Source organism: Arachis hypogaea, chromosome 3 (genome assembly GCF_003086295.3).
Source record: "Arachis hypogaea cultivar Tifrunner chromosome 3, arahy.Tifrunner.gnm2.J5K5, whole genome shotgun sequence".
Classification (NCBI taxonomy): domain Eukaryota; kingdom Viridiplantae; phylum Streptophyta; class Magnoliopsida; order Fabales; family Fabaceae; genus Arachis; species Arachis hypogaea.
In genome coordinates this window covers 5,646,823-5,665,226 of record NC_092038.1, presented here as the reverse complement: position 1 = coordinate 5,665,226, position 18,404 = coordinate 5,646,823, and the positions used below count along the sequence as shown (strand labels likewise).

Below are 18,404 nucleotides of genomic sequence, written 5' to 3'. Positions count from 1 at the left end.
CAAACTCAAGCATGAAGTTATTGCCTCCACTGATTTGATTTTTGAAAACAAAAAGCTGAATGAACAAATAAAAAGTTTGAATGAAGACTTAGCAAAGTTTGTTCAAGGTTCCCAAAATCTGAACAAACTACTTGCTTGTCAAAGGTTTGGGTCTGAAAAATCTGGACTTGGTTTTATAGAGAAAAATAAATCAGTTTTCAAACCAAACTTTAAAAAATCTGAATCTTCTTCCAAGTTTTTCAAACCAAAAGGATTCAGCAAACCCCAGAAATCAGTGGGCAAAAATCAACGCTACAAGTGCAATAGAAATGGTCATGACCCTCCTCAATGTTTCATCTTTCTTAGGTCTTTTGGTAATGATAGTAAGTTATATAAAGTTGTTCATGATTTTAATGCTCTTGGGCAACCAAGAAGATTTCACATCAAAGGATCCAAATGGATTTGGATACCTAAGGTTAGCTAAAGAAAATGCAGGTTTGCCTTGCATCCAAGAAGAAAATGGAAATGTGGTATCTTGATAGTGGATGTTCAAGGCATATGACCGGAAGGGATACTTTCTTCATTAAACTCAACAAATATAATGGAGGATTTGTCACTTTTGGAGATAATGGTAAAGGTAAAATAATTGCCATTGGTAAGGTTGGCAAAGATTTTTCAACTTGCATTGATAGTGTCTTCTTAGTTGATGGGTTAAAGCATAATCTATTGAGCATAAGTCAATTGTGTGGCCTAGGGTATGCTGTAACCTTTAGGAAATCTGATTGTAGAGTCATAAATGAGAAAACAGGGACTGTTCTATTTGTTGCCAAAAGAAGTGACAATGTGTATGGTATCACTCTAGATGATCTAAAAGTTCAAAATGTTACTTGTTTCTCTTCAATGGAATATGAAAAATGGATGTGGCATAAGAGGTTAGGACATGCTAGCATGTTCCAAATCTCTAAGCTTGTAAAGAGAAACTTAGTTAGAGGTCTTCCTAATATAAAATTTGATAAGGATATCACTTGTGATGCTTGTCAAATGGGAAAGCAAATTAAAACCTCTTTCAAACCTAAGGAAGATGTCTCTACTAAGAAACCATTGGAGTTGTTACATCTTGATCTGTTTGGACCAACTAGGACTCAAAGTCTTGGAGGAAAGAGTTATGGCATGGTAATTGTGGATGACTATACTAGATTTGGCTGGGTGTTCTTTCTTGCTCATAAACATGAAGCCTTTTCAGTTTTTGAGAAATTCAGCAAAAAGGTTCAAAATGAAAAGGGCTTAAAAATTGTTTCAATTAGAAGTGATCATAGTAAAGAATTTGAAAATTAATTTTTTTAATCTTTTTGTGATGACCAAGGCATATCACATAACTTCTCTTGTCCAAGAACACCTCAACAAAATGGTGTTGTGGAAAGAAGAAATAGAAGTTTACAAGAAATGGCTAGAGCTATGTTATGTGAATATGAAATTCCTAAGTTCTTGTGGACTGAAGCTGTGAATACAGCTTGCTATGTTTTAAATAGAACTATCATTAGAAAGTTTTTAAAGAAAACACCATATGAACTTTGGAAAGGGCATCCTCCCAATCTCAGCTATTTTCATGTGTTTGGATGCAAGTGCTTCATTCTGAATATCAAAGAAAATTTAGGAAAATTTGATCCTAAAACACATGAAGGCATTTTTCTAGGATATTCCACAAATAGCAAGGCCTATAGAGTTTATAACAAGAACTCCAAAACTGTTGAGGAATCCATGCATGTCACATTTTGTGAGTCTAACATTGTTCCTAGTATTTGCATAGATGATAGTCCAGGTTTTGAAGCTGAATTCCCCAAGAACGATGAGCCAGTACAACATAATTCTGATTCTCATGAAGCTGCTCCTGCTAGCAACGCAAATTCCAATTCTGCAGGAGACAATTTGGAATTATCTCCTGTTGTTGCAGAAAATACTGATGCAGAGGTCATTGTTGATCAAGAGGAACCTGAATCCTCAAACCAATCAAGAAGACCAAGAGAATGGAGGTTTCTGAAAAATTATCCTGAGAAATTCATAATTGGTGATCCCTCCAAAAGTATTTCAACAAGGTCATCTTTGAAAAGAGCCGAATCCAACAACATTGCTCTTTTATCAAAGATTGAACCTCAAAACATCCAAGAAGCTCTTGCTGATCCATCTTGGGTGTTGGCCATGAAGGAGGAATTGTTGCAATTTAAGAAGAATCAGGTCTGGTCATTGGTGCCTAATCCACATGGAAAGAAAGTCACCGGCACTAAATGGATTTTCAGAAACAAGCTGGGTGAAGATGGCTCCATAGTCCGAAACAAAGCAAGATTGGTCGCTCAAGGATATGATCAAGAGGAAGGGATTGATTTCGATGAATCCTTTGCACCTGTAGCTAGAATGGAAGCCATCAGATTGCTCCTTGCATACGCTGCTCATTGTGGCTTCAAGCTGTTCCAAATGGACGTAAAGTGTGCTTTCCTCAATGGCATAATAGATAGAGAGGTTTATGTGGCTCAACCACCTGGGTTTGAAAACAAAACTTTTCCTAATCATGTTTTCAAACTAGCTAAAGCCTTATACGGTTTAAGACAAGCTTCTAGAGCTTGGTATGAAAGGCTTAGCTCATTTTTGTTGAAAAATAACTTTCAAAGAGGAGCCACTGACACCACTTTATTTATTAGAAATTATCATGATCATTTCATTCTTGTGCAAGTTTATGTTGATGATATTATATTTGGTTCGGCTAATGAGGATTTGTGTGCAGATTTTGCTAAGCTTATGACCAATGAATTTGATATGAGCATGATGGGAGAACTCAATTTCTTCCTAGGCTTGCAAATCAAGCAAACTGCAGAAGGCATATTCATCCATCAAGAAAAATATGCAAAGGAACTTGTCAAGAAGTTTGGGCTGGACTGTGCTAAGCCTATGGGAACCCCCATGCATCCTAACATCAAGCTCGATAAAGATGAACATGGTAGAGATGTTGATGAGACATGCTATAGAGGGATGATTGGATCCTTGATGTATCTAACCTCCTCAAGGCCTGATATCATCCAAAGTGTTGGAGTTTGCTCACGGTTTCAATCAAAGCCTAAGGAATCTCATCTCTCAGCTGTCAAAAGAATCATCCGATATGTGCTTGGTACCACTAACTATGGTTTATGGTTTCCTAAGACTGATTCTTTTCAATTAGTGGGTTTCTGTGATGCAGATTTTGTTGGGGATAGGATTGATAGAAGAAGCACAAATGGCATGTGCTGCTTTCTTGGGAAATCCCTCATTGTTTGGTCTAGCAAGAAGCAAGCTACTGTGGCACTTTCAACAGCCGAAGCTGAGTATATTGCAGCCTCTTCTTGTTGCTCTCAATTATTATGGCTGAAAACTCAACTAGCTGATTATAAACTGAATGTCTCTAATGTTCCATTATTTTGTGACAACATGAGTGCTATTAACATTTCCAAAAATCCTGTCTTGCACTCAAGAACAAAGCACATTGAAGTTTGTTTTCATTCTATTAGAGAACATGTGCAAAATGAAAATTTGGATATTCAGTTTGTTAATTCTGAAGGTCAGCTAGCAGATATTTTCACCAAACTATTGATAGAAGAGGGGTTCTGTAAGCTGCAAACTGAATTGGGCATTCTTGCTTCATCTCTGTTTTCTTAATTTTTCTGATAATGAGATCTTTTGTGTTTTGTCTCATAAATCACGTTGAGATTATTTGGCAGATGATGAGTAAACTTCACTAAGTTATTATGGAGCTAATAGATTCTAATCTGACCATGATGAAAGATGGACACCATGTGCTAAAACAGTTTTCAAAACTATGGGCTTTTTCTTTAGTGAATACTTTGGGGTTTCTTCATTTTTTTTGAAACAAGTTTTGTTTAAGCTTTTATGAAAAGTGGGCTTTCGAAATGATTTGGGCTTCATTTTTAGCACTGAACTACCTTCATTTTTTTAATTACTCTTTGGTTCAGTTGGGCCTCCTTTTAAATGTTTATATAGTTTGGTCCTTTCCACAAGGTTGCCTTTTTCATTTATTTTAAAATTTATTTTGTTTGTTTTTATCTGAAACGTACGAAAGTACAGCTTTAATTTTCAAAACGTTTTCCCAAGATTGGATTTTTATATTTTCAAGGTGCAACCTTTACACTTCTCAAGCCTATAATTACTCCCCACTACATGCATCCCTTCACACTACCATCTTCACTTCCTTCATCTTCATTAATCTGTGCTCTATAAAATGGCACGAAAGAAGAAAGCTGCTCACAAAGGCTCCCACAGTGGCACCCACCGTTCTGATCACACACACTCATCTCCCTCTCATTCCCCCACTCATTTCTCACCATCTCCACCACCAAACCCTTCTCCTGACATGGCCCGCACTAAGACCACCGCTCACCGACCTAGCGTTGCTCCTCGTCCTTCTCCACCTCCTCCTCCAACCAACTCTCCACCGAACTCATCCAAACCCAGCTCTTCCAGAGGAAAGAGGCCTCTTCAAGAAGACGAAGAGACAACCCACACTCAGAGTCGCCATACTCGCGGTACAGTCATTGACCTCCCTCTTTGTTCTGTGTCTGAACCTAAGCTGTCAAACCCCATTGCCTACAAATCTTTCTATGCTGATTTTCCCCATGAGTCTTTTGATCGTCTCTGTTTCCAATCTCTCATGAACTATTTGTTTTTCTGCAAAGATGTTTACGAGCGTAAACTCTGCCCCCGAAGCTTGTCAATCTTGACAAACTCCATAGGAAAGGCCTGAACTTTACCCCATTGTTTGCATATCAAGGTTGGACATCCATATTGTCCATCAAAGAGAAAGTTTACCCTGATTTGGTAAAACAGTTCTATAGCAACATGTCCTACAAAGAAGGGAGAATCGCCTCTTTTGTTAAAGGCAAAGTGATCATTCTTGACAAATATCACCTAGGCAAAGCCCTAAATTACCAAGACCAAGGCCCTGATGTCTACACCTCTGGTAAGTGGGACGATACGCTCAATGTCTCATATTTTGATGCCCTAAGCACTGTCTGCATCAATATCCCTCTCTTAGAAGGTAACACTCCTACTCACAAGCCTCTTGGTCCAGTCCGTGCCCAGCTGCACAGGATTGTTAACCATGTCATCTTGCCTCAGAGCGGTTCTTTTCAACGCGTCTCATTTTGTGACACACTGGTTTTGTATGCATTGCTTTCAAAATCTCCTATTTCTTTTGCTTACTTGCTTATGAGACACATGCATGCGTGTATCAGTACCAAAAATGCTTTACCCTATGACATGCTTCTTACAAAAATTTTTCAATATTACAATGTTGATTTTGGGGCTGAAATTGCTAAAGATTGTAACTTATATATCAAAGGAGGTGGTGCAGTAAAGAAAACAGCTCCTAGGCGTCGCCAAACTGATGACAGTACTGATGTTCCTTCTGTTGATGAGGATCCTCTGATTCCCCCTTCCACATCCACTACAGTCAAGACCATGACACGCATTCTGAAAAATGTGCTTGAAGAATTTTTCAATCTGACAGATCTTCTTCTCCACCATGGTGCTGAGTGCAAAAGGAATCAAGTTTTGGAGGAAAATGCTCTAAAAAAGACTAAGGGAAGGATTCGGATTCTGAGAGATTTTGTGGAGGACATCGAGGTTGGCCTCACAACTTCCGACAATGAGGGGGAGGACGATGGAACCTCTGATAAATCCAACTCTGATGCCTAGCTTCTTGTTATCTCATCTGCGATTATGACTTGCTTTTGTTTTGTTTTGAACTTGTTTATTTTTTTTGGATGACTGTAACAGACTTAAATTACTCTGCTACTTGAACTCTTTGCACCAGCCACTAACAAATTTTGTGCAGGTTTTTCCTTCCCTCCCTTGATGACAAAAGGGGGAGAAAAGAAAGGGAATGTTAGTTTGGCTTAGGGGATTAATAGTGATAGTTAAGAACAATGATACTTTATGCTGCTAAGTAACTTGTTAATTCCTGTGTATTATGCCTAGTGTTAATTGCTCTATGTCACTATTACTGTGATATACTGCTTGGAAATTTTGGTCCTGGCTGTTTGTTAAGATTTGTTCAGGTAAAGATAGAAGCCATGATCAAGGGGGAATAATTCTGGTATTGAGGGGGAGCCACTCACAAACCGAATGCCATCAAAGGGAAGTGTTCTTAACTCTTTCAAATTAAGTCTTTAATTTTCCTAGTTTATCATGTTTGTCATCAAGGGGGAGATTGTTGAGCCTAGTTTGATTTTGGGTTATATTATGATGACAAACATTATTTTGGGTTAAAATCCCAATATTGTTTAATGTGTGCTTTATTGTGGCAGGCCCAAGTATACAAGCATTTGATACATCAGCCCATCACAGCAAATAGAAAAGCAGCTCACATTGTTCCTTAGTGCAGTAACCAAGTCCAACAATTTCCTCATAGTACCATTCAGCAACATTAAATGATTATGCATATATTTGATAAAAGCAATATGAGGACAGCTGTATTCATGCAAGGACAAGTGTAGCTTTGTAAAAATAAGCAAAGACACAAGGGCACACACACTAACCCAAGGACATCACCAAAGCACTGCTGTGGTTCGTGGTTATGCAAAACACAAACTTGCATAGAGTAGCAGCAAGGAAATGGAGCAGTATGGAAAAGAGGAACATGCCAAGGAAGAAAGAAACACCAAGGACAGCAGAGGTAGTGGTGGAAGCTCCTCGGACAGCAGGGGAAGTGGAGCAGGATGAAGAAAGGACTGCATGCCATCAAGGACCACTCCAACGGGCAGCAAGGAAAAGAAAAGAGGAAGAAGCTACAATGAAGCCTAGCTGAAGATATAATAGGAGCTTCATTTCATCTACTGAAGGCAAGAAAGAGAGCACACACATATTCAGAGCACCTTCTCTAACATAGAGCTGGAATCTCTTTCTTCTACTCAAGCTTAATTCTTATTTTGTGTTATGGCTGTCTTGCGTTATTTTCTGTTTTGAAAAAAGGCAATTGTGTGAGGATCAAAAGCCAAGAGAGAAAAGGCAAGAGTGATGCAAAATAGCCACTGATTTCTGATGTATTTTGGGTTTATGAACTAGGATGAGTTCCCCTTTCAAGTTGGGTTAGCACTTGGGAAATTGAATCTGGTTGATTCCCCTTCCTAGTTGGGTCAGCACTATGGGAAGCTAAGCTTTTGGTGGTGAAAGCTTAGGGGGTAGATACTAGTTGAATTTGGGTGAAATTCAATAGTATTGGTGTATGTAATCTGTGAATGATTAGTGAAAATTCCACCATGATTTGTGGTGGAGACTGGATGTAGGATTCATTGCACGAAAGAATCCGAACCAGGATATATGCTGGTCTTCATCTTCTCTTCCCTACTCTTTACTGTTCTGAATATGAGACTATTTCAAATAATCTCCTGCAACTCAAGCTTCCACTGCAACAGAATTTATAACTCTAAATTTTAAACCAACTTGATTCAACCCCCCTTCTCAAGTTCAACCAGAACCATCAGGTTTCTATACAATTAAGCCAATTACTACTAAAAGGGACCTAATTGAAAAAAAAAATTGATGCAAATACCCAATTCAAAGAAAAAAAATGTAAAGACCCAATTAAAAATTTTACGAAACGACCAACGGAATAATTAAACCTAAATTTTACACTAAACCGTCAAAAACATTAGAATGTAACTATATTACTTCAACCATTTGTAATTATAAATCTATTAATAATTATTACTTGTAAGAAAAAATCCACATTTTCTAAATTACAAGTCTGAAATTTTATGAGAAATACAAAAGAGGAATAATATAATAACTCACACTTCAGCTCATTGTAGAAAGACAAATTGTGTAAACAAACTAAAGGATAATACACAACTTGTTCCTTTATTATGTGTATCAGTGTATCAGATGAAATGTGTGTTTAAATCAGTTACCAAATCATTCTTCTTTTAACAAAATTATATGAAATTACATTTTTGACATAATTTATATTCTCATCCATAATTTAATTAGAACTGTAATTTGCAATTGTAAATCAATTCACTCTTTAATACGATCATGAGGTATTAAAAATAAAAATATTACACATTTTATGAGAAGACAACTCTTCACTTTTAGGTCTTGAGACAGATGATTAACATTCACTATACATTTAAGTCTTTTTGATAATTCAAATTAATCTAAATCCAACAAAATTTACTTCCACAATCGTCGCATGGAATCACACATTTTTTCTCTTTTTTTGTGTTTTTTCTTTTTTTCGCGCATTATTTTTTCTTTGTTTTATTTTTTCTTTTTTTTTTGTTTTATTCAGCAAAAAAATTATGAGAAAATGAAATAGGAGTAAAAGGAGATTATTAAAAAAATAGTACCAAAATTTTTTAATAATAACATAGAAATTACTTAATTTTGACATAGAAATTTTGTTACAAAAATATAAAAATATCTTTTTTTAATGCTGCATTTTTTTGCTTTTTATTATTTTTTCGTCTTTCTTTTTTCTTCTGTTGTTCTTTATTTTTCTTTTAGAAGCATTACTTCTCATATTAAACTTAAATGAATATATCTATATTGTATTGTAATTTTATTTAATTAAATAAATATAGGTTCACACTTATTGTATTAAATTCTTGCTATAAACAAAAATAACATCAAAATTTATTATATAACATAGCGAAATTAAGTAGAACAAGTGTAAAAATTTGAAAGTGAATGAATAGTGACATTTACGCATAAGAAGAAAACGACATATCTGATATATAAAGCACATAAATTTCTAAAGAATAATACTAAAATATCTTTATTCTAACACCGAAATTTCCAACTAAATGATGTGATAGAATTAAGAATTTTTTATTTCATGAAGACTTGAATTGCAGATTCACAAATTTTGGTAGAAAAGAAAATAAATGAAAAAATATGCAAATAATGTTGCAAAAGTAAGCAAAATAATTGCAAAATCTATAAAGAGAATGAATGTTATTACTTACAAGAAAAAGATGATGATAATGATGATGACAATGAAGATGGAGGAGGAGAAGAAATTTAAATGAAAAAAAGAAGAAGAAGGTGATGGTGGTTACAGTGACGACTATAACGAAAGAGAAAACTGTAGGATGTACAGAAGAAGAAGTCAAGTTAACAACTTAGTTAGACTTGATTAACTATTTTGTTTGGTTGCAGAATTTTTCTCTAAAATTAAATACTAAAAACTACCTAAAGCAAACCTATCAAAATTATTTTTTTCAACAGTTTCAGTACATTGTCTCACCATAAACACAAGTTCAGAACAAAACTTTCAATGATAAACAAAAAAGTTTGATATCCAATGTTCCTTTTCCTTTCCAATTCTGTTATAACTCAGCAGGGACAAAATTGATAGCTTCTCAGTTTTCTTCAACCTGTTCATCCTCCACTTTCTCAGCATCAGCACCGCGTAACACAAGAAAACATGTCAACAATGTCAAAATTGGGTATATAAAGCGCAAATGGAAACTCCAAAATAGAGCAAAGATCTTCCTCAGATGGATCAACCAAGCAGAGTTCTCCTCAATGAGAGACAGCACCTCTATGTAGACAGCAAACTTATGAACGTCAATACAATGATGCAAACTACAATGTAGCAGAAACAATGCAGGAGGAGTAAAGAGATACTTTCAAATTATCATAAGCACCTTCTTTCCTCAATGGTATTAGATGATAAAGAACTAAATAAGTAACATATCACACAAGTCAATTGGTTTAGCAGACAAGAAGCAATCAATTAACTGTTATCAACCCTTTCCACTTTTCCTTTTCTCCAGAGGGCAGTGCCGAAATACATATTCCTTTTGGATATAATTTCAGCATTTAGCATATCCAAACCATCATACATCAACAATAATATTATCACTACCTAAATAATGAGAACATGTTCATAAATATAACCAAAGCTACCCCAATTACAAGCAACAATAACAAAGTCTCTATCCTCCTTACGTGCTCTTCAATCACAGATGACTTTATAGCTATGTGTCTTAGAATTTTTTCATTGTCCAAGCTTTCCATTCCTTCGCTCCTTCCAACATTCAGTTTAATTTTCTTAATCTCTCCCTCTAATTCATCAATCCAAACAAAATACTCACATCCTATGTTCAATTTCTATCAAAATAGAAAGAAAAAAAGAGAAAGATTCAACAAATAAGAAGAATCACAAACTCTATTTCAATGGGTATCATTCAAAACAACATACCTACCAAGAAAGACAACAAAAAAACCATCCCCCAAAATTGGCCCGAGTATTCAATTTTAGCATCACTACCTCCTAACAGCAAAAACAGGTTCCATCAAATAATTTTTCCCTTCTTTTGGTGCAGTCCTCATAGTTGTTCTCGCAGATAGAAACGTCGTTCAATGAAGATTTCTTTTCCACTTTTGCTCCACCAACTACTCAATTTCAGGTTAAAGTGTAAATCAACCCCACGTATATCACTCTAACTCTTCAGGTAAACACTTAATGTGTCACCTAGACATCTCCGTTAACATCCAGAGTGGAGTTAACGTTGAGGCCATTTTGTCTGTGCATATATTTTGGGATTTATTTTGTCAAAAATAAATGTTAAGAGTCCATTTTAACAAAAACAGAAATTTTCGAATGCCAAAATAACTATTTACTGTTTCTGTTTCTCATGTTTATTCATTGGCCGCCCCAAAAATGGCCCTGGGCAAGCATATGATAGAAGATGAAAGAATAATACACAAATTCATATTTTCTTCTTTATACATGTGTATGGAATGAAATATGTGTTTACATCAGTTACTCTATATTCTTCTTTTAACAAAACTATATGAAATTGCATTTTGACATAATTTCTATTCTCAAAACCATAGTTTGAGCGAAACCGTAATTTGAAACTATAAATCAATTCACTCTTAAACTAATCTTATAAAAAAGGAAGCTCTTCGTGTTGTTTAGAATATAATTTGCAAATCAAAAATTCATTTTATCAGAAGAACATCCCTTTTCACTTTTAAGTCCTAAGGCAGGTGAACACGAACAGCAGTCAAGGGAAGAGGAGGATGTGGAAGACAAACATGAATACAAGAAACGGCACTTCACCACCAATAGAAAACTTGTACATATTATAAAATAGTGAGACAACCAGAGTAACAGTGACAAATTTGGTTACCAACATAGACATAAATTAAATACTAGAGAGTAAAGACTACCTAAAGCAAACCTATTAAAATTATCTTTTTCAACAGTTTCAGTACAGTGTCTCATAATAAACACAAGTTCAGAACAAAACTTTCAATGGTAAACAAAAAAATTTGATATCCAATGTTCCTTTTTCCTTTCCAACACTGTTATCACTCAGCAGGGACAAAATTGACAGCTCCTCAGTTTTCTTCAACATGTTCATCCTCCATTTTCTCAGAATCAGCACTGCATTAACACAAGAAAACATGTCAACAATGTCAAAATGGTATATATGGAGAAAACGGAAACTCCAAAGATCTTCCTCAGATGTCTCAACCAAGCAGAGTTGTCCTCCATGAGAGACAGCACCACTATGTGCCATGTGGTAATAATCAAATTTAAAGATAATGCAAAACTATGAGTGGCATGATGCAAATGTAGCAGAAACAATGCAGGAGGAGTAAAGAAAGACTTTCAAGTTATCATAAGCACCTTCTTCCCTCAATGGTATTAGATGATAAAGAAGCAACATATCACACAACTGAATTGGTTTAGCAGACAAGAAGCAACTCATTAACTGTTACCAACCTTCTCCACTTTTCTTTTCCCCAGAGGCTGTGTTCTATTCAATCAACATCATCAAAATCAAGATAAGCCTAAAACTAAAGTACCTAACTGCACTATCAGATGTACTAACAAGTATGCCAATTTCCAAAATCACATCATCAAACAACTATTAAAGCCTTGACCAAGGTACAACTACTTGGTTGATACCTTACTCTATCAATGACTTACCTTTTCGGACGACCATCATCAGATTCCGGCTTGCTCTCGGTCTCAGATTCTGCCTTCCTCTCGGTCTCGGATTCCGGCTTCCTCCAACTCCGCTCAGCCCTGGCTTCAGACAAACTAGAACCACGTCCATTGGCAGAACCAAAACCCCTCTTTCCAAAACTCTCTTTTTTCTCAGCAGCCTCCTTAATCTTCATGCTCTCAAGCTGCTCATCAATCTTCTTCCAATCCTGCCCCTTCTCCGCCAGCACCTCCTCCCTCGGTCTCGCCTCGCCGAATGGGCTCGGACCCTTTGGTTTCACCACATTACCATTACCATTACCAGCACCCTCCTGGCTCTCATTGTTCACAGGCGATGTACGAGGTTGCAGAACAAGCCTAGGTCTCCCACCACCACCCTCACTCCTCTCACTTCCACCGTTAAATTCAACCTTTTTCTTGTTCCAATTATCAGAATCTGCGCCGCCGCTAGACCCAAACCCTACCTTCCTCTCTCTTTCAAACCCAAGACCACCAGAACCGCCGTTGGAACCGAATCTCCGACTCTCTGACGGCACAGAACTCTTGTTCGTAACCCAACTATCGGATTCATCAGCACGCGATTGGGAATCGAAAAAACCGCTCCTTTCCCTATCTCTATCCCTTTCCCTCCTCTCGAAACCGTTACCGACCGTTGATTTCTTCGCGGCGGCCCAATTATCAATCTCGTCGGCGCGGGAAGGAGCCAATTCGCGATTCGAATCCCTAAACCCACCGTTCCGCCTCGGCTCGTCAGAAACCCTAGAGGAACCCCACCTCGAATTGGAGGAATCATCACCACCACCGGAGCTTCTGTTGGCGCGGTCACCGCCGTAGTTCCTGAAGCCTCCGCCAAGACGGTTGCGGTCGCGGTCGAGCTCCTCGGCGGTGCGCTGGCGCGGACCGGTGGGGAGCACGATGGGATCTTGGTAGTCGGTTTTGGCGGCAGTGAACTCAGCAAGGGAAAAGGTCTGGCCTTTCTTCTTCTTGGGTTTTGCGGCGGCCGCCGCGGCCAAAGATGGGAAGTCGGCTAGTGGTTTTCCGGTGAGGGCAGTTTCGTTATTGTTGCTAGTTTGCTGTTGAAGGAGCTCAGCTTCATGTTCCTCAGAATCCAAAGCCCACGCACCTGGCTTCGACCACGCAGAAACGGTAGCCGCCATTCTCAACTTCTTCTTCTTCTTTCTCTCTCTCTCTCTTGATTTGCTTGCACAGCACAAAGGTTTTGCGTTTTTTCGGTGGAGAAAACGGAGGTGCGAGGGACATCATTATATATGCATCAAACGGTGGAAGTTATGACTTTGGACCACCATGCCTGGTCATCATTATCAACGGTTCAGATTAGTTTCTTATCTTTTTTTAAAAAAGAATATATATTCTCTTGGAAAAAGTTTTCACAGACAAGGTTTAAGTTAATTTGGTATTGGTTATTGGTTATCCTATCTGATCTCACATGATTATCTCATTAAACAACAAATCTTTATAAAATATTTTTTTTGTTTTAACCAACTTCGTTAATCTTTATTGATTAGCCAAGTTATAACTGTTCTGGACTAAAACAATCTGCAAATTCAACTGAAAAACAAAATATACAGCTTACCATAACCATACTAATCTTAAGCTCTATTATTTAATATATATATATATATATATATATATATATATATATATATATATATATTTTACTACTCTTCTCTTTGTATATAATTAAATATGGATAAAGATCCTTTATTGTTTTTACTATTCAACTTATTATTTTTATGTTGAATGAACCATAGTATTTTTTTTAGATTATAATTTATTAAAGTATTAATTTTAAATATGTCATTTAAAGTACAAAAATAAAAAAATTCAATTTCTAAGTGGTAAATAAATCGGACCATTTAATTTCTATTTTTAAAAAAAATTAAAAAATTCGAAATACAGAAATTGAATCCTCTAGTTTGTATATTTTTTATAATTTTAAAAAATACAAAAAATTATAATATTTGAATATATAACTCATCTTTTTTATATATATAAAGAAAAAAAATTAGCCTTTATTATTGTCATCTTCTTCTGTATTTTTTATATTTTAGTTTATTTTATTCTTATCTTTTATATAATAAAATGTGAGAGAAATTTAGTATAAAACTTTTTAAAATATCATTCATAAGATATAATTTGTGAAAAAAAAAATAAAGATGCCTGTTAAGATTGCTTAAAGTATATATTTTTAAAAATTTTCTTCAATAAATGTACTTTTTTAAAAAAAATTAGAAACTTCAAATTTTTTATATTCTTAATACAAATTTTTCATATTTAATGCATTAACAATTGCTTTCATATTTAATACATTAAGACATATATATGTTAGCTAAATCAGCTACGTTATTTAGATTACAAAATATTCCATCATGTTGTATCGTCTTTCAACTTATGAAGCTCATCATATATTGTAATTTTTTTAAGAGATTCAAGCTTTTCTCCTTATCTTAAAGAATAAAAGCACCTAGCATTTTATGGAGAGACGGGTTTCTCGCCCATGCTTACAATGGTTAATTCAAAATAAAATAAATAAATAAAGCCTTTGACAAAGGTATAAATCATATGCAGATTAACAATATGCGTAAGTTAGCTTAGAATCGAAGCAACACTAAAAAGAATTTTATGAAAAAAATGCAAAAACCTAACGTACGCTAAATGCGTCACCACTAATCCACTAGGCACACTTTGTTCAGACCACTGTAGATTCTTCTACACATTCCTGAGTCAACCATCATGTTAGATATGTCATCTTCCTCTCCTAGTGCGCTTAATCTAACGTGTTAAACACAATAATGATTGGAAAAAACAATCTGATTCTTGTTGCAGAAGATCTTAATAAACATTTCAACGAAACAAACTGATACTATTATTTGCCACCACCAAGGAAAATTATCAACATAATCCAATAATCAATTGAAAAAAGTATAAAAATATATACATAAACAAGTGCTGACCTACCACCAAAATTGTGAAAGGGAAAATTACACAGGCTACTATGGACATTATATCACATAGCATGATATCACTTCAAAAATCTGAAACTTTTTGAGACGAGTTAGCAATCCCCATTTCGGCCGTTGAACTGCACCGCATCAGACATTTTGAGATCACTCCAAGGAGGGTGGAGAAACGGTCAGAAAACTTTAGCACTCCGGGATGCTTGAATTCAAGCTCCAAGATCAAAGACATGAATGCAATGCTCGCTGCAAAATGCATCGTATCATGAGCTGGGCTGTGTCCAAATTGTTATTCCATTGCTGATTCATAGAACTTGCTCCATACATCAACCTCACAGGAAAAGTCACTGTTCCCGAAAATCCGAACCATGTATAAGGATCAGGTGTTCATCCTCAAGGCCCTTCATTGAATCCTCGCCAACGTAGAATTTTAAGGTCCCTGAATCAAATAGACAAGTTACTACTCTACAGCATAAGGCAATCAACAAATTCGTTAGCAAACAAAGGGGAATTGGCATGCATTACTTTGCATATCGGACTCTTCCTGTTTTCTGGTAATATGCAATATCATTGTTCCTGAAAGAATGGTGATGAAGCCACATATCTCAGACGCTATGCTGGTAGCATCCTGACCAGACCAATCCTGCATGGAAGCTCCATGAAAGTGAGTACTGAAGCTCATCACATCACATCATGGTCTTCAACAACAAAAAAGTTTTGCAAAGTCATAACGAGAGACAGAAATATGAATCTGTTATGATATTATCATACCTTAAACATTATTGCACTGGCAATAATGGTGAGAGTTGTGAACATAACATAATATACAGGGGAAACAATAGCTGCATTGAATGTATCCAGTGCCTGAAATATAGTTGGAAAGTGAAAATATGCTCAAAATTTTTTGCCATAAACAAATGATAACGAGATTGATACCAGTGGGATGCCAACCATGGAGAACAAGCTATAACTAAACATAACTAGTTACACCACTAAGTGTACACCTTATCTTTTCTCACTTCTTATCAGTCACTTTTTATAACAAAATGGAAGATGTACGTACAAGGTAAGGTATACACAAAAGTGATGCATACAATGCTCTTCTTTAATTTAAACATTTTAAAAGAAACACTTAGGAATTAGGATACTGCTCGGTGAGGTGTCCTCTTGAAACAACTCTATAACAGAAAAAAGAGTTGTCCAGGGAAACCATACTAGAATAAAGAACAATAAATAACTCATCCCAGGCAGGCCAAATCAGCAAAGTTGGATAACTGTGTACTCACCCTGTTAAGGTAATTCAGCTGTGTGATAACACATATTGCTGAAACTGTGAGAAAAAACCAAGTCTGAGGATAAGCTATTTGGTTAATTCCATCAAGTGTTAGCTTTATTGCAATACCAATGGCCTTGATGCTCACAACCTGACATCATTGCAAATTCAAAATTGAAAAGAGCAATATACCGTTAGTTCATGTGTTACATTATCCACATAAAACTTCCATTTATGTGATCGGCACAAAACATAATTACCGTAAATGAGCCCATTAATGAACAAATTCCCAAGTAAACCAGCATATTAGACTGTCCATAGCGAGGCTCGAAGTGTAAAATCAAAGCCAAAACTAAAGAAATTGTTGCCACGGCATAAAATAGAAATGCTGTTGAAAAAAAGGAAAACATCAATGACATAAGTTAATGGACCCGACAGTAAAGCAAGGAATCTTAATACCAAAATGTAAACAGGAGTAAATAGCAACCTGGTTGAGTGGCCAAATCCCATATTTCTTGGACAGAAGTCGGAGTTTGCTCTTGAGGAGCATGGATGACAATGACAATTGATCCCACAATGCAGGACAGACATCCTAATACCCCCATCGTCTGAAGCCGCTCATTCAGCAAGAAGTGAGCCAAAACAGCACTACAAGCACAGAACTGAATATGTTAGTTCTACCAACAATAGTCACAACTCACAGCATTCAAAACAATTAACTACTTAGCATTTTAGCTAGACTAGAGATCTATGTACCTGACAATAATACTGATCGCGCCAAGCGGCGTAACGAGTATTGCCGGAGCATAAATATAAGCCACAAAGTTTGCTACCTCCCCAACAATCACTGCACCAAAGTTGTTTCAGTGTCCAGATGTAATCAAACAGTCTCATTCTCAAACACACAACCAAGTAGGGAAAAAAGAAAAAATAGGAAGGTTCCTCCAAAACTTACTTGAAACCATGCCAGCCCACCAAAGTGGCTCTAGTAAATAAGTATAACCACCAACACCTGCAAATTTCAATAATAACAAATTCAAATTATAATGTAAACATAATGCTATCACCAGAAAATTAGCATTAGGTTTCATATGGATCTGATCTAAAAATACAACCTTGACAATTAATAACAGATAGACACAACTGGGAAAAAACATAATTAAAAAAAAAATCCGAATCCCCAAATTGATTTTAGAATTGAATAGGTAATACTAGGTGGAATCAGCATAGAATTGAAGACCTGCACGAGTGCCGGTGGCAGCAGCACGCTTGAGACCCTTCTTCTTGAGGATGAAGCTAGCACCAATGAATGCACTGGAACCCAACGCCAAAGCCAAACCCGTCGAGTTTTCCGAAACCCCCATAATCTCTCTGATCTCTGTAATCTCAAGAAGAAGAAAACCCTTGAATTATGAATGATTTGTGTGAAAACTGCAATGAAGAAACGTAGTCTCTCTCTTTTTTGCTTTTCTTCAAAACTGAGACTCTAATGAGATGAGAGTTGAGAATTGACTTGTCAGAATTTTGCGCCGTAAAACCGCGGAACTGATCCTCTGCTTCGCCAGATCATGGTACACATGCGCCTCCGTTGGTTCGTTGATGCTGCTGTACCGCGTTTTAGGTGTTTACGTGTCACCATCCTATTGGTTTTCTTTTACTGTCTTATGCTGCAGTTTTTTAGTTCATAACGCGCAAAGCGCAACGGCCACAAGCAAAATTTCATAAACAAAGAAATAAGTTTTAATTATTCTATTTTATAATTTTATTAAATTTTTAATTAAATTTTTATATCTTTTTAATTAAATTCTTATATCATATCTAGTTTTGTAATTAGATTTTTATCGTGATAATAAAAAATATTTTGTTAATCTATATAAAATATTCAGTTAAATATTAAACATATTTATTTTGTTTAATAGAATATTATATTAATTCTAACATTTTTATTACGATATAGATTCTGATATAGTATAGAGATTCAATTAAAGAAAACAAAAAAATGTAAGAAATTAATTAAAAATTCAATTAAACTATAGAAATTTATAAAATAATTAAACCAAAAAATAATTATTATTTATCAAACTATATTGCTGATGGAAATAAATATTCTCACACAAATTTTAAAAATAAGTATAAGAATTACTTTTTAATTAATTAACATTAGTTA

The 18,404-nt window shown here is 35.7% G+C and overlaps 2 protein-coding genes across 3 annotated transcripts; both read right to left on the bottom strand.

Annotated features, from left to right (window-relative positions):
- Positions 1-11,087: 11,087 nt before the first annotated feature.
- Positions 11,088-13,245, bottom strand: LOC112789050 (eukaryotic translation initiation factor 4B3). The gene is made up of 2 exons (XM_025830784.2): positions 11,969-13,245; positions 11,088-11,419 (listed from the first exon to the last, which is right to left on the bottom strand). The coding sequence occupies exons 1-2, from the start codon at positions 13,141-13,143 to the stop codon at positions 11,374-11,376; spliced, it is 1,221 nt and encodes a 406-aa protein (XP_025686569.1). The 5' UTR covers positions 13,144-13,245; the 3' UTR covers positions 11,088-11,373.
- A 1,604-nt stretch (positions 13,246-14,849) lies between these two features.
- On the bottom strand, positions 14,850-17,807 carry LOC112789048 (probable magnesium transporter NIPA6). Of its 2 annotated transcripts, none has more exons than XR_011879470.1 (9): positions 17,478-17,807; positions 17,193-17,249; positions 16,994-17,084; positions 16,725-16,885; positions 16,498-16,625; positions 16,251-16,388; positions 15,736-15,828; positions 15,490-15,662; positions 14,850-15,403 (listed from the first exon to the last, which is right to left on the bottom strand). XR_011879470.1 is itself a non-coding variant. In XM_025830782.3 (9 exons), the coding sequence occupies exons 1-9, from the start codon at positions 17,599-17,601 to the stop codon at positions 15,309-15,311; spliced, it is 1,005 nt and encodes a 334-aa protein (XP_025686567.1). In that variant the 5' UTR covers positions 17,602-17,802; the 3' UTR covers positions 14,850-15,308. The 2 variants fall into 2 exon arrangements, 1 of the variants encoding a protein (XP_025686567.1); XM_025830782.3 differs by having other exon boundaries at positions 15,490-15,607; positions 17,478-17,802.
- Between the last annotated feature and the right edge of the window lie 597 nt (positions 17,808-18,404).

Coding starts and splice junctions, on each gene's coding strand:
- LOC112789050 (XM_025830784.2), bottom strand. CDS start 13,143: ATGGCGGCTACCGTTTCTGCGTGGTCGAAGCCAGGTGCGTGGGCTTTG. Junction 11,420..11,968: donor GATGATGGTCGTCCGAAAAG/GTAAGTCATTGA, acceptor GTGTTAATGCAG/TGCTGATTCTGAGAAAATGG.
- LOC112789048 (XM_025830782.3), bottom strand. CDS start 17,601: ATGGGGGTTTCGGAAAACTCGACGGGTTTGGCTTTGGCGTTGGGTTCC. Junction 16,886..16,993: donor GCGATCAGTATTATTGTCAG/GTACATAGATCT, acceptor CTGTGCTTGTAG/TGCTGTTTTGGCTCACTTCT. Junction 15,608..15,735: donor CCAGTGCAATAATGTTTAAG/GTATGATAATAT, acceptor GCTTCCATGCAG/GATTGGTCTGGTCAGGATGC.